General features: G+C 42.7%; 1 protein-coding gene across 1 annotated transcript; it reads right to left on the minus strand.

The window, feature by feature from the left end:
- Positions 1 to 5,903: 5,903 nt before the first annotated feature.
- Positions 5,904 to 13,570, minus strand: NFATC2IP (nuclear factor of activated T cells 2 interacting protein). Its single transcript, XM_035134907.1, has 8 exons — positions 13,514 to 13,570; positions 13,290 to 13,412; positions 12,466 to 12,617; positions 12,312 to 12,383; positions 10,038 to 10,218; positions 8,975 to 9,119; positions 8,305 to 8,411; positions 5,904 to 8,219 (listed from the first exon to the last, which is right to left on the minus strand). The coding sequence occupies exons 1-8, from the start codon at positions 13,523 to 13,525 to the stop codon at positions 8,061 to 8,063; spliced, it is 951 nt and encodes a 316-aa protein (XP_034990798.1). The 5' UTR covers positions 13,526 to 13,570; the 3' UTR covers positions 5,904 to 8,060.

The following is a 13,570-nucleotide window of genomic DNA, read 5'->3' on the forward strand; positions in this document are numbered from 1 at the left end:
GGGAGATATTAAAAGCACAACTTCAGGCAATACCAATGAGACGGAAACATGGAAGGTGCCTAAAGAAGCCAGGCTGGCTATCTAAAGAACTTTTGACTGAGTTAAGATTTAAAAGGGATATGTACAAAAAATGGAAAAGGGGGGAAATCTCCAGAGAGGAATTCAAACATATAGCCAGCACGTGTAGAGACAAAGTCAGAAAAGCTAAAGCACAGAATGAACTCAGGCTTGCTAGAGAGGTTAAAAGCAACAAAAAGGGCTTTTATGGGTATGTCCGTAGCAAAACGAAGAACAAGGAAACAGTGGGGTCACTCAGAGGAGAAGATGGTGAAATGCAAACAGGGGACAGAGAAAGGGCAGAACTCCTCAATGCCTTCTTTGCCTCAGTCTTCTCCAAGAAAGAAAACAACGCCCGACCTGAAGAATATGGAGCAGATGATTCAGCAGGGGAAACACAGCCCAGAATAAGTAAGGAGGTAGTACAAGAATACTTGGTTAGTTTAGATGTATTCAAGTCTCCAGGGCCAGATGAACTACATCCAAGAGTATTAAAAGAACTGGCAGAGGTGATTTCAGAACCACTGGCAATAATATTTGAAAATTCCTGGAGAACAGGCGAAGTTCCAGCAGACTGGAGGAGGGCAAATGTTGTCCCTATTTTCAAAAAGGGGAAAAGAGAGGACCCAAACAATTACCGCCCAGTGTGAAAAAGGTGAAATACCTAGGAGTAAATATGACATCAAAAAATCTGAATCTTTATAAGGATAATTATGAGAAGTTATGGAATGAAATTAAAAGAGATCTGGAAATATGGTCAAGGTTGAAATTGTCCTTAATGGGCAGAATAGCAACTGTTAAAATGAATGTATTGCCGAGAATGTTGTTTTTATTTCAGGCTCTTCCGATAGTAGATAAGATGAAATGCTTTCAAGAATGGCAGAAGACATTGTCTAAATTTGTCTGGCAAGGGAAGAAACCTAGGATTAAATATAAACTTTTGACAGATGTAAAAGAAAGAGGAGGATTCTCTTTGCCAGACTTAAAGATTTATTTTGAAGCTGCAGCTTTTTGTTGGCTGAAGGAATGGTTTTTGCTAGACAATGATGATTTGTGGGTTTTGGAGGGCCATGATAATGCATTCGGGTGGCATGCATATTTATGGTATGATAAAGTAAAGTTGCATAAAGGTTTTAAAAATCATATAATTAGGAAATCATTGTTTAATGTATGGATTAGATATAAAGATTTGTTGGAAAGAAAAACTCCTAGGTGGATTTCACCACTTGAGGCAAAGAAACCTAAAAGGACAAATATGGATGAGAATAGGCTGAAATACAAAGACATTTTGATGGAGGAGGGAAGCCAATTTAAGTTAAGGCCATATGAACAATTGAAAGATAGGTTGAGTGATTGGTTTCAGTATGTGCAGATAAATGAAGCATTCAAGTTAGATAAAAAATAGGATTCCAATCAGAAAAGTCGAAATTAGAAATAGAATTATTAGATACAGATAGCAAGAATTTGTCCAGAATGTATAATTTGCTGCTAGAATGGCATTTGAAAGATGAACAAACAAAATCGGTTATGATTGAATGGGCCAAGGATTTGGGTCATAATGTGATGATGTCGGATTGGGAAAAATTGTGGAAGAAGGGTATGAAGTTTACGGCATGTACTGTGTTGAAGGAGAATCTGATGAAAATGATGTACAGATGGTATTTGACGCCGGTTAAGTTAGCGAAAATGTACCACAAAAGTGACAACATATGTTGGAAATGTAAAGAGGATGTTGGCTCATTCTACCATATGTGGTGGACATGCCCTAAGATAAAAGGCTTCTGGGAAATGATTTATAATGAAATGAAAAAGATTTATAAAAATACATTTCTGAAGAAACCGGAAGCCTTTCTACTTGGAATAGTAGGGGAAGAAATTCCCAAAGACGATGTTACTTTGTTCATGTACGCCACCACAGCTGCTAGGATTTTAATAGCAAAATATTGGAAAAAAGAGGAATTGCCCTCGTTACAGGAATGGCAAATGAAAATGCTGGACTATATGGAACTGGCAGAATTGACAGGAAGACTCCGGGACCAAACAAGTGACAAAGTTGAAAAAGAATGGAGGAGGTTTAAAATATATATAGGGAAAGTATTTGATAATTAGGATTCTGAATATCCAGGGAAATAAAGAAGTTAAGGCAATAGGGAGAAAATATGAGGTTAAAAGTAGTAAATTTTGGTGGATGGTAGAAAGATGAAAATAAGAAGAGTTAAAGGGATTATGCGATGGGTAAGAAAGATGAAATAGAAACTGCTACAGATGTATATAAAAAAGGAAAATCAGATAGTGGGGAATTGGGGAAGCCAAAAGACAATGAATATAAAAATGGATTGAAGAGGATATGTTTTTGTTTTGTTCTGTTTGATGTTGATGTATTTATGTATTTTTGTATTTTTGTATTTCTATGTTTTTGTATTTTTATGTTTTTGAAAATTTGTGTTTTATAAAACAATTAATAAAAATATATTTGAAAAAAAAACAATTACCGCCCAGTCAGCCTGACATCAATACCAGGAAAGATTCTAGAGCAGATCATTAAGCAAACAGTCTGTGAGCACCTAGAAAGAAACTCTGTGATCACTAAAAGTCAGCATGGGTTCCTGAAAAATAAGTCATGTCAGACTAATCTGATCTCATTTTTTGACAGAATTACAAGCCTGGTAGATGAAGGGAACGCTGTGGATGTAGCCTATCTTGATTTCAGCAAGGCCTTTGACAAGGTGCCCCATGATATTCTTGTAAAGAAGCTGGTAAAATGTGGGCTAGACAATGCTACCATTCAGTGGATTTGTAACTGGCTTACTGACCGAACCCAAAGGGTGCTCATCAATGGCTCCTCCTCATCCTGGAGAGTAGTGACTAGTGGGGTGCCACAGGGTTCTGTCTTGGGCCCAGTCTTGTTCAACATCTTTATCAATGACTTGGATGATGGGCTTGAGGGAATCCTGAGCAAGTTTGCAGATGACACCAAATTGGGAGGGGTGGCTAACACCCCAGAGGACAGGATCACACTTCAGAATGACCTTAACAGATTAGACAACTGGGCCAAAGCAAACAAGATGAATTTTAACAAGGAGAAATGTAAAGTACTACACTTGGGCAAAAAAATGAAAGGCACAAATATAGGATGGGAGACACCTGGCTTGAGAGCAGTACATGTGAAAAGGATCTAGGAGTCTTGGTTGACCACAAACTTGACATGAGTCAGCAGTGTGATGCAGCAGCTAAAAAAGCCAATGCAATTCTGGGCTGCATCAATAGGAGTATAGCATCTAGATCAAGGGAAGTAATAGTACCACTGTATTCTGCTCTGGTCAGACCTCACCTGGAGTACTGTGTCCAGTTCTGGGCACCACAGTTCAAGAAGGATATTGACAAGCTGGAACGTGTCCAGAAGAGGGCAACCAAAATGGTCAAAGGCCTGGAAACGATGCCTTATGAGGAACGGCTTAGGGAGCTGGGTATGTTTAGCCTGGAGAAGAGAAGGTTAAGGGGTGATATGATAGCCATGTTCAAATATATAAAAGGATGTCATATAGAGGAGGGAGAAAGATTGTTTTCTGCTGCTCCAGAGAAGCGGACACGGAGCAACGGATTCAAACTACAAGAAAGAAAATTCCACCTAAACATTAGGAAGAACTTCCTGACAGTAAGAGCTGTTCGGCAGTGGAATTTGCTGCCAAGGAGTGTGGTGGAGTCTCCTTCTTTGGAGGTCTTTAAGCAGAGGCTTGACAGCCATCTGTCAGGAATGCTTTGATGGTGTTTCCTGCTTGGCAGGGGGTTGGACTGGATGGCCCTTGTGGTCTCTTCCAACTCTATGATTCTATGATTCTATGATCCGGCCCCCGGGCCTTAGTTTGGGGACCCCTGGTCTAGGTCTTCTCCCTGTCATGGCAAAGTGTTTTTTCCCCTTCACACTCCCTGGAAACCAGCACTTATTTTTACAGTCCTAAATTAGTGTGGGTAACAGGGCCGGATTTAGATAAGAGAGGCCCTAGGCTACTCCACTTGTGAGGCCCCTTCCAATCACACACCCTCACGACTGGAAGAAAACGGAAGAGAGTTATAAACAAAACTGAGTGAAGCCAAGGATGATGACGGGTATTAAAAATTCTGCAATTCACAATTTCTCCTCTAAAGGACATCAGAAAACTTCATCAAAATTTGTTTGTCACTTTCAATGTACAGAATGCTCAGCGCAGACAACCTCTCTCGAGACATTGTGACCCTCAATTCATTTTTAATTATTTTGAGTCTTGAAAAACTCCTCTCTCCCGAGCAGTTAGTGACCATAAAGAAATTGCCGCAAGATTGCTTCCACATTAGGAAAGGCCATCTGAATTTTTTCCTTGTATATTATTTGATAAAGGTCTGTATGAAACAGAGAGTGCTCTGCTGTAAGCCTATGGCTTTGTCTCACATATAGGTGAAAGTGCAAAAATTCATCTATAAATTTCAGGTCAATATCTTCTGAGTATGCTTCCATCAACAGTTCAACACCTTGCTGAATTTCTTGCTTGGATGCTATCAGGATAGCAAGAATAGAAAACAATTGTGCAACATCCCTGTACACAGTACTATTTCTTTTTAAATTGGCTTCAAGTGCATCTAATATAGCAGTGTTTCTCAACCTTTTTTGGGCCAAGGCACACTTGTTCCATGAAAAAATCACGAGGCACACCACCATTAAAAAAGTTAAAAAATTTAACTCTGTGCCGCCCTATATTGACTATATAATTATGACTGTAAGAAACACTTGCCAATTGCTGTGTTGGTTGCAATCTCCTGTAATAAGGCTTCACAAGCCGCTGATTTCTCTGCCAGCACAATCCTTTGCTCAGCAAGTTTCAGGTTGAGCTCATCCAGCCAGCTTCTTTAAGTTTGTCTAAAACCACCCTCCTGTGGTGGTGGCTGTTGAGAGCTGCGCTCGCCCCGCGTCGTGGCCCGGCCGGCTTCTTTTCCGGCGGGTTAGTGGTGGTTATTGGCGGCCGCCAGGCACGTGACAATGCAAATCGCCCTTCTCGTCGCGGCACACCAGCCAGTGTCTCACGGCACACTAGTGTGCCGCGGAACAGCGGTTGAGAAACGCTGTAATATAGGAATAAAGGATTTTATCCTAAACTTATCTCTTGAAGAAAGTGTATCTAAGGCATCAGGTGCACTTCTGTCATTTCTTTGCCGTTCCCTCACTCTTTTTCTCCTTGTTTTGTAGTTAACATTTGGCAAGGTTGCATTTGCTTGCTTCTCAAGCTCATCAAAATCTTTTCTAATTTTCCTTTAAAAATCCATAAGTGAACAGTACAAACTTGCACAAGAACTCAATAACAGGCCTGATTTGTGAAGGGCTTTGCCGACCTTGTGAAAATGACCTAGCACACAGATTTATATTTCTCAAGATTTTGCAAACTTTGGCTGTGAACTAGGGCCCCACAAAAAAAAAATTCAAGTTGGGCCCCAGAGTTTCAAATTGGGCAGCATTGGCTGGCCCTGAATCTCATAGTTGCTGGGGCCAAGTTGCCCTGCCCTCGCATGAAATCTTGATTTCGCAATTTGGGGAGAGGGGAGACTACCCGCTGGGGGGTGGGCAAGCTGGGGAAGCCCCCTAGATTTAGAGGCCATAGACTTCAGCCTACTTAGCCTATACATAAATTCGGCACTGGTGGGTAATAAAGTCATCCTAAGTCAGAACTGCCAGACTTGGCAGATATTTAAAGGCTGCATTTAATTACCGCCTGGCTGCAAGGGCAAAAATCAAGCTGCCACACATGCATGTCACATAAAACTAAACTGCCTGCAGTCTAAGAAAGATTAAATGGAAACACTTCAGCCAAGCACAAGGCTCTTTTTAAAATCCAAGAGGAGTTTTATTTTTTGCAACACAACACAACAGTAAATTGTAAAGTGAGGGGTCTGTAACAAAATGTTATAGTATGGATTGCTGCTGCTCAGGCCAACCATGTCCTTTTCCAAAACATTTTTTTACCATCCCTCTTTTTTACCCTCACATGTAAGTATTATGTATGGAGCTAGTGAGTACACACATTCCTCATTGGGCTGTTTCCCCCACCCCTTCATTCTTTCCTCAAGGCATTTTGTTTCGTACTCTCGGCAAACCTGCTGGTACCAACTTCTAGTGCATTGATAGCGCCCCTTTGGCTACACAAGGATCAGCACTTGCTGAATGAGTTTGTGGCTGTAACCAGTACAAGGCAAAGAACACAATGGCGCCCCCATTCAAAGTCAGCCAGACTGGCAGTTAAGTCTGTGTATATCCCGTATTGCTGCCCCTCCAAAATCTGTCACCCGAGGCAGCTGCCTTATTCTGGCTAAAGGCAGGGCCTGCTCTGCTCTTTTTTTGTGGTGGGTTGATTTAATATAGGCTTTAACAAATAGAAGTCTCAACATTTGGCAGAACTGAAGACGCAAACAACTTTGAAGCCCTTCAAATCACAGAACCACCTATTTAAAACATTTCACACATTGCAAAATAGGGTTAAGTTGCATTGGGCAATATCAAAACTAGGTTAAAGTGTGCTTAGGTAGGGCAAAGCTTGCAAAGCTTTAGACAATGATAAAGTCAACATACAAATTAGGGGCAAAGTCCTTCACATTTTAAAAAGTAAACTAGCAGCTTGTAACATTTTTCTGAGAAAAAATATATATAAAGGGCATAGGAACTTCTTGCCAGTCTGTCACCATATATTATCCCAACTCCATTCTAAAAGCTGCCTGCAGTTTTGCAGCCTGAAACCTAAAGCCTGCCAACATCGAAGAGGAGGAAATTTGGCAGGCAGTTTCTTGCAGCAGAGAAAAAGCTACCAAAATTCTATGCAGTCATTGAATACCCATGAAGTTGATGCTATGTTTCCACAGAAACACAAATAATCCAATAAATATCAGAATCTTTGTCCCCTATGAGCTGCAAGGCCATAGTTTGTATTCAGAATCAATCCCATTGAACTCCATGGACAAATGCCTAAATAAGTAAACTACAGCTTTGACATACTTTTATGTGAAGGACTTTGGACCTGACTTGGAACAGGAGAAAAAGTAGGAAGGGAGGCAGAGACAACATCAGAATCCTGGTGGACTGGTTCTGTGTTACTTTGAAAAAATGCTGTTTTTTAAATGGATTAAGTCCATATCTTATTTGCTGTAGGGAGGACTCCAATAAAAAAGGAGGTACCGGTACAAATCTAGCAATTAAATAACCAAGAGACATTGTTAGGTAAGTTAGATGTACATGGAAGAGTATAGGTAAGATAGTATCTTCTGAGTCTGCAGCTATTCACAACGCCAACTTATACTCTGCACACATGGATTACAAATTTGCTTTAAAAAGCCATATTCAAGGTGGGGATGCATATAAAGAGATATAGACAATGTAATATCATCCAGATATTTGGCTACAGGTTCCAGCAGTGCAAGCAAGCATGGCCAGTGGTCATGGGAATTTCAGCCTAACAATCCTGGAGGTTGGCTAGCCTTGAAAAAGAAAGTTTGAGAAATCTGGCATAGACATAAGAGGACTATAATTTTCTAGTAGGGTTTAAAAGACTGCACAGACCTCAAATAATCCAGTTCTACTTACTACCACCAAGTAAAGGTAATGAAAGAAAACAGTAACAGGATTATATAGCGTTGTTAAAACAAATGGAAAAGGGGCACTGATTTAAACAAAACAGAATTATTCAGTGCACACTGCCCCTCCAGAATCTGTATTGCTTTCACTTTAACTGAGCAGTTTCTTTCCACTCTGCTCCAAGGGGGCCAGTTACAAAATTTGCTTTATTAAGTAAGTTTCAGGCATGTGGATGGGACGTGACATCGGAATGCAGTTTTCCCTCCCTGTGTCTGGATCAGACAGAAATTACCACACTCCTATCATGTTTAAGAAAAACAAGGCTGCTTCCCTTGCACTCAGACATTGGACACAATGAAGTTGGTCAGAACACAGAGCCCAGGTGAACAGCCTCTTTGAAGAGATGGAAGGACTTCTAGCTCCATACTTCAATTACGTCGCCAGACTCCATCCCTAACTCTTCAGGGGTGCAGGTTCCTGCCAAACGCTGTCCATCAAAATAGAACTTAAGTTTGCATCTGCCGAAACCTTGGGCTTGACGGTAGTGACTCATAAGTTTTTGCAATGGCTCCCCCTGCAGGAACAAGAGAGAAGGACAGCTGCAATACTGCCCCACCAACACTAAGTAGCCCTCTTCCCCCAAACCACAGTCTACTTACCCTCTGGAGGGTAAACTCCATCTGGGAGCTTTTGTCTTTCCCTTGCACCCGGAGTTGAAGGTTTCCAGCATCACTGCTCCCTTGGCTAGTCGTCTCCACTACACAATCTGGGGGAAGTCCACATTACATTGATACACAACCAGTAAGATCAAGACAGCAATCCCCCCACAATGTAATCCTCAATTCCATTGTAGGGTATATTATGTTGAGAGGCACAGACTGACCCAGCATTACCCGGTGAGCAGGGCAGTCTCGAGCAAGTCGCGTGCCCTGGCGCTGAGGGGCGGAGATCGCTCCGGTGCCCCCGCCCTCGCAGGGTGCGGCATGGTTTCCGCGTGGCAAAGCCGCACGGCGCCCAGCCTACCGGCCCGGTCGCACCGCACCACTGGGGGTCTACCTAGAGCCGGCCCTGCCGGTGAGCTGTATGGGGATTTGAAGCTGGGGTCTCCCCAATCACTTCCGACCACTAGATCCCAGATTAGCTCTCATAATGGAAGAACAGGGTCTAGGAACAAAGCAGGAGAACAGGAGCAAGGGGTCCATTGGGAGCTAAAGCAGGGCATCAGCACCCCCAACTCAGAGGACAAGGATGGCAACAGTCATACAGAGAGACTTAAGGGACTGAAGACTCCTGGGGGGGGGGGAAACAAACAAACTCTCCACTACTCACCGATTATATCAGCCACCCCCAGGCCCAGTACACGGGGGGTGGCATCAGCTGCAAGTTCGCGATCTCGGAACAGGAGAAGTATTCTGTCTTGGTGAACCTTCAGCGTCTGAGCCATGTGCTCAATCACTCGTTGAAGGGGGTCAGTCTATGGGGTGCAAAGTTGAAGGAGTGAGTTAGAAAAAAACAACATATACCAGGAAAACCCTACCTGCTCAATTGCCCAGGGAGGGCATTTAGTGCCCAAGGTTGTTTTTTCCTTCTCTTTCCCAATGCCATTTCCTTTGTGATTTTTATAATTTAAGCCCTGAGGGCGGAACTCTCTTACTGATTTTTATCAGTGTCTCACAAGCCATTTTGGGCTGAAGATACGGGTAGAAACCCTTCAAACAGAAAACAAACATATCTCAACACTTATTTATGTTGCTCCAGGTCCTAGAAAGTGGACATTTCCCAGTTATCACTATCATCACCATCTTACTGCCTCCACAAGCCAACACAGCCTTTTAAAAAAGAATATTGTTTTCTTTTTTCAATGCCTCGGAGGCCAAGTGTCAGGAAGAAAAGTGGGGTGTTAATGTTTTAAATAAATAAAGATACCATACTACCCTGTTTCCCCTATTTTAAAATAAGCCATAGCAGGATTTTTAAGCATTCAAGGAATATAAGCCATACCCCGAAAATAAGACATAGTGATAAGCGCAGCAGCAATGCCGGCCGCGGCAGGAGGAGGAGGGGAAAAATAAGACATCCCCTGAAAATAAGCCATAGTGTGTGTGGGGTTTTTTTTTTTTTATAGGAAAAATAAATATAAGACGGTATCTTATTTTCAGAGAAACACGGTATTCATGAGACTCACCAAAACATTCACAATTTTAAACAGGGCTATCAGGAAAAGACCCATGGACTGCTTGTACCAGATGGGAAAGAACGAAGCAGTGGTCAAACTACATAGTCTCCCAGGGTTTCAGGCAGGAAGTTTCTCCCAATCCTTCCTACTTGGAAATGCTATAAGGTGGGCCTTCCTGCATGCAAAGCAGATGCTCTTCCCCCAATGGCAACTCACCATCTGAACAGAAACTTTGTAGACATCAGCCCGACACCGGATCTTTAGCACCAATTCCTGGGACTCGGAGGGGTCAAACACATCAATCAGGACCACGTCATCTCTGAGTTCCTCATCTTGCAAGCTCTTCTTGGCAGCTGAGAGGGAGGATGTCAGATTCCTGAGCTTCTGGTGGAAGTTTCTGAGGAGACAACAGAACAAAAAGAACCCCATAAAACAGGTGGGAATAAGATAATGTACCTACATTTAAGGTGGCAAGCATGCCACCTTAAAGAATTAATCACCATAAACCTTTTGCTGAAAGTAGTTCTGAAAGCCACGAGTCGTGAGTTAGAGGACCAGACCACTGACAGACCAGATTCAAAACACATCTCTGACATGGATTATCTATGTGGAACTGGGCTGAGGCACTCTCTGAGCCCCACCTGTTAAATATGTACAGGACAAATTAGCTTAGCAAAGGTGTTCAGGGGACATACACTGTTAGGACTTGGTTAAAAGAAAGAGATGACATAAGGCAGGGATGGGGAGACCTGTGGCCCCACCTATGTTTTTTGACTCTCATCAGTTCCAGGCAGCTTGGCTAAAGGTTAGTGTGGAGGAAGCTGTAGTCCAACAGCATCTAGACTAGAGGACCACAGGTTCTTGTGCACGTGCGCAAGTATAAAAGAAAACATGATGAAGATGGTTTAAAGATGGTACCTAACTCCAGAAAAAAAATGCCAAAATTTATAAAATTAACTCGAAGGAATGTTGGAAGTGTAAAGATAAGATAAGCAATTATTTTCATTGCTGGTGGCAATGTGATAAAATATATGAATTTTGGAACAAGGTGTACAAAAAAAATTAAAAAGATGTTAAAAATCACATTCGAGAAAAAAGCCAGAAATATTTTTATTAAGTATGGTGCCAGACAACTTCCCGGATTATAGGAGAAATATCCTATAATATGCCTGCACAGCAGCTCGCCTTCTCATTGCTAAAAACTGGAAGGGAGAGAAAGTTCCAACGATCTCGGAATGGCAAAAAAAATTAGTGGAATTTATGAATTTGGCCAAAATGACAGAAGCGATTAGGAATATCTCAAAGCAAAAATGTAAGGCAGAATGGAAATATGTAGAAGATTATTTAATTAAAGAAAATATAAATACAAACTTGGTGATATGCTTCGACTGAAACACATACAGAATATATTTAAATTTGTTCTTTGTTTTTTCTCAATTTTTCACTGAATAGATTGTGAACAACCATGGTAGATAAAAATATCTATACTAGATAATCACATTAACTAGTATAATCACATTAACACATAAACTAATCAAGATAAGACAAAGCAGGAGAAGATAAAATTTATAAAAGCGATGTTTAAATAATAGGAAGTCAATTTTTTTTTAAAAAAAATTCTTTTTGCGTTTTTTCTTTTTCTTTTTGTATTTTGGATATATTTGTACCTTATTCTTTCTTTGTATTTGATTTCTTTTGTAATTTGTATTTTTAGCTTTCCTATGCATTTTTTTCTTTGTATTATTTCTGGATTTGTTTTTGTAATTTTTAAAGTATGCAAATAAAGATTTATTTAAAAAAAGAAAGTGAAAAAAGAAAATAGATGACTACAGGTTCCCCAAACCCAGCACAAAGGTTTGTAAACCTGAGACACATAGTACAACATATTTCTTTCACTAATCTGCTTGGCTTTATAGGAGTGGACTCTAGCTAATCTAAGCCTCCCACCACCAAGAAACCTGTCTCTCCTTCCCTCCCAGAAAGCCAAATCTCTTGCAGAGTACAAGAAAACAAAAGCTGGTACAATACATGAGCCAGCTAAACGCACAAGAAGTGGCTTTAGACAGGGGTCAGCAAACTTTTTCAGCAGGGGGCCGGTCTACTGTCTCTCAGACCTTGTGAGGGGCCGGACTATATATCTTTTTTTGGGGGGGGGGATGAATGAATTCCTATGCCCCACAAATAACCCAGAGATGCATTATAAATAAAAAGACACATTCTACTCATGTAAAAACATGCTGATTCCCAGACCGTCCGTGGGCCGGATTTAGAAGGTGATTGGGCTGGATCCGGCCCCTGGGCCTTAGTTTGCCTACCCATGGCTTTAGAGATAGATGTCTTGTGCCTGCCAAATTGGGTTGGCAGGGTTTTCATAGATCCCAATCCTCCCCAACAAGCCTGTAAGGCTTCTCTTTCTCCCCCCCCCCCCGCCACACCCCAGCACCAATCCGCAGAACCCCATTCCCCTTCCAGAGGACCCCAGATTCTTACTTAGCTCCATGGCGTCGTTTCTTGAGCTTGAGCTGCGGTGGAGGTGGCGGTGAAGGGGAAGGAGCTTCACATCTGTTGGAGAGAGATCCAACAGAGATATGGTTTTAATTGGGAATTCCAGACCAGCTGGTTAGAGGAAGAGAAAGAAGCAGACCTTTTTTCTTGTTTCACTTGCTTTGTAGGAGCCTCTTCCTCCTCTACCTCCTCCTCATCTGATGTGCCAATGACTTGCGGTTCAGAAGACAGCACTGGGGTTCGAACCGGCAGTTTCAGAGACTCAGGGAACAAATGGAGACTGTTCTGAACCTGTCAACGGGGGGGGGGGGTGAGGAAAGAGAGAAAGGAGAACAAAAAAAAAACCTCAGTTTTTCTCCCCGGACACTTGGGCAGGCAGGAAGCAGTACTGCTAAGCCATTTAGAAAAGGAAAGTGGATTAGTTTCTGCAAAGGTAGGTGCTAGGACATCAGGGTTCAATCCAGCCAAGAGTGTGTTGGTAGTGAGGAGTGGAGGAAGTGTCTAAATCAAGTAAGCAAAAAATAGTGAATCTCTGGAGCTATTGGGAAGTGAACTGAAATTAAAGCACTCCTGGGTTCTCCTCCCAGGACCGATAAAGAAGTTGAGCAGGTGAGAACCGGGGGGGGGGGGGGGAGAGAGCATGCTGCCTTATGCTTGTTGGGGTGGGGGTGGGATTGGATATAATAATCCTGTAACAACAGCGAAAGCAGAAGAGTTAAGTGCTTTTGCTTCGGTCATTCACTGAAGAGAAATGAACCTCTACTGAAAGCCCCGAGAGCACGAATCCAATGTAGTTAGCTTTTTTTCCTCCTCCCTCCTCGACCCCTTTTCCTTTCCCGCCTTTTCAGGTTGGGCTGAGGGGCTGTCTTGCCGGCGACGTCTGCAAGCCGCACTGGCAAGTCTTCCTTTTCCCTTTCGGCTGCAGGGAGAGAGAGAGAGGCGCCCACGCCGCGCGGCACTCGCCTTGCTGGAGTAGACGGGGACGGCGGCCACGCCGATGTCAGCGGGGAGGATGCGGCGGCGCTTGATGGGGGGCTTCCTGGGGCTCCCCTCCGGCTCCGAATCGCTGCTGGAGCAGCGACCCACCTGCAAGAGGCAACGGAGAAGTGAGGCGGAGGCGCCATGCGAGCACGAAAGTGCCCCACCATCCCTAAACACAGACCACCTTCTCTCACGCGCGTATTTACCGTCTCCGCCATGGCAGCGGCATCAAGCTCTCTTTATTGGTTTTGTTTGACAGCCCG

This window comes from Zootoca vivipara, chromosome 13 (genome assembly GCF_963506605.1).
Source record: "Zootoca vivipara chromosome 13, rZooViv1.1, whole genome shotgun sequence".
Taxonomy (NCBI): domain Eukaryota; kingdom Metazoa; phylum Chordata; class Lepidosauria; order Squamata; family Lacertidae; genus Zootoca; species Zootoca vivipara.

Coding starts and splice junctions, on each gene's coding strand:
- NFATC2IP (XM_035134907.1), bottom strand. Junction 12,384..12,465: donor CAAGTGAAACAAGAAAAAAG/GTCTGCTTCTTT, acceptor TCTCTCCAACAG/ATGTGAAGCTCCTTCCCCTT. Junction 10,219..12,311: donor AAACGACGCCATGGAGCTAA/GTAAGAATCTGG, acceptor TTGTCTCCTCAG/AAACTTCCACCAGAAGCTCA.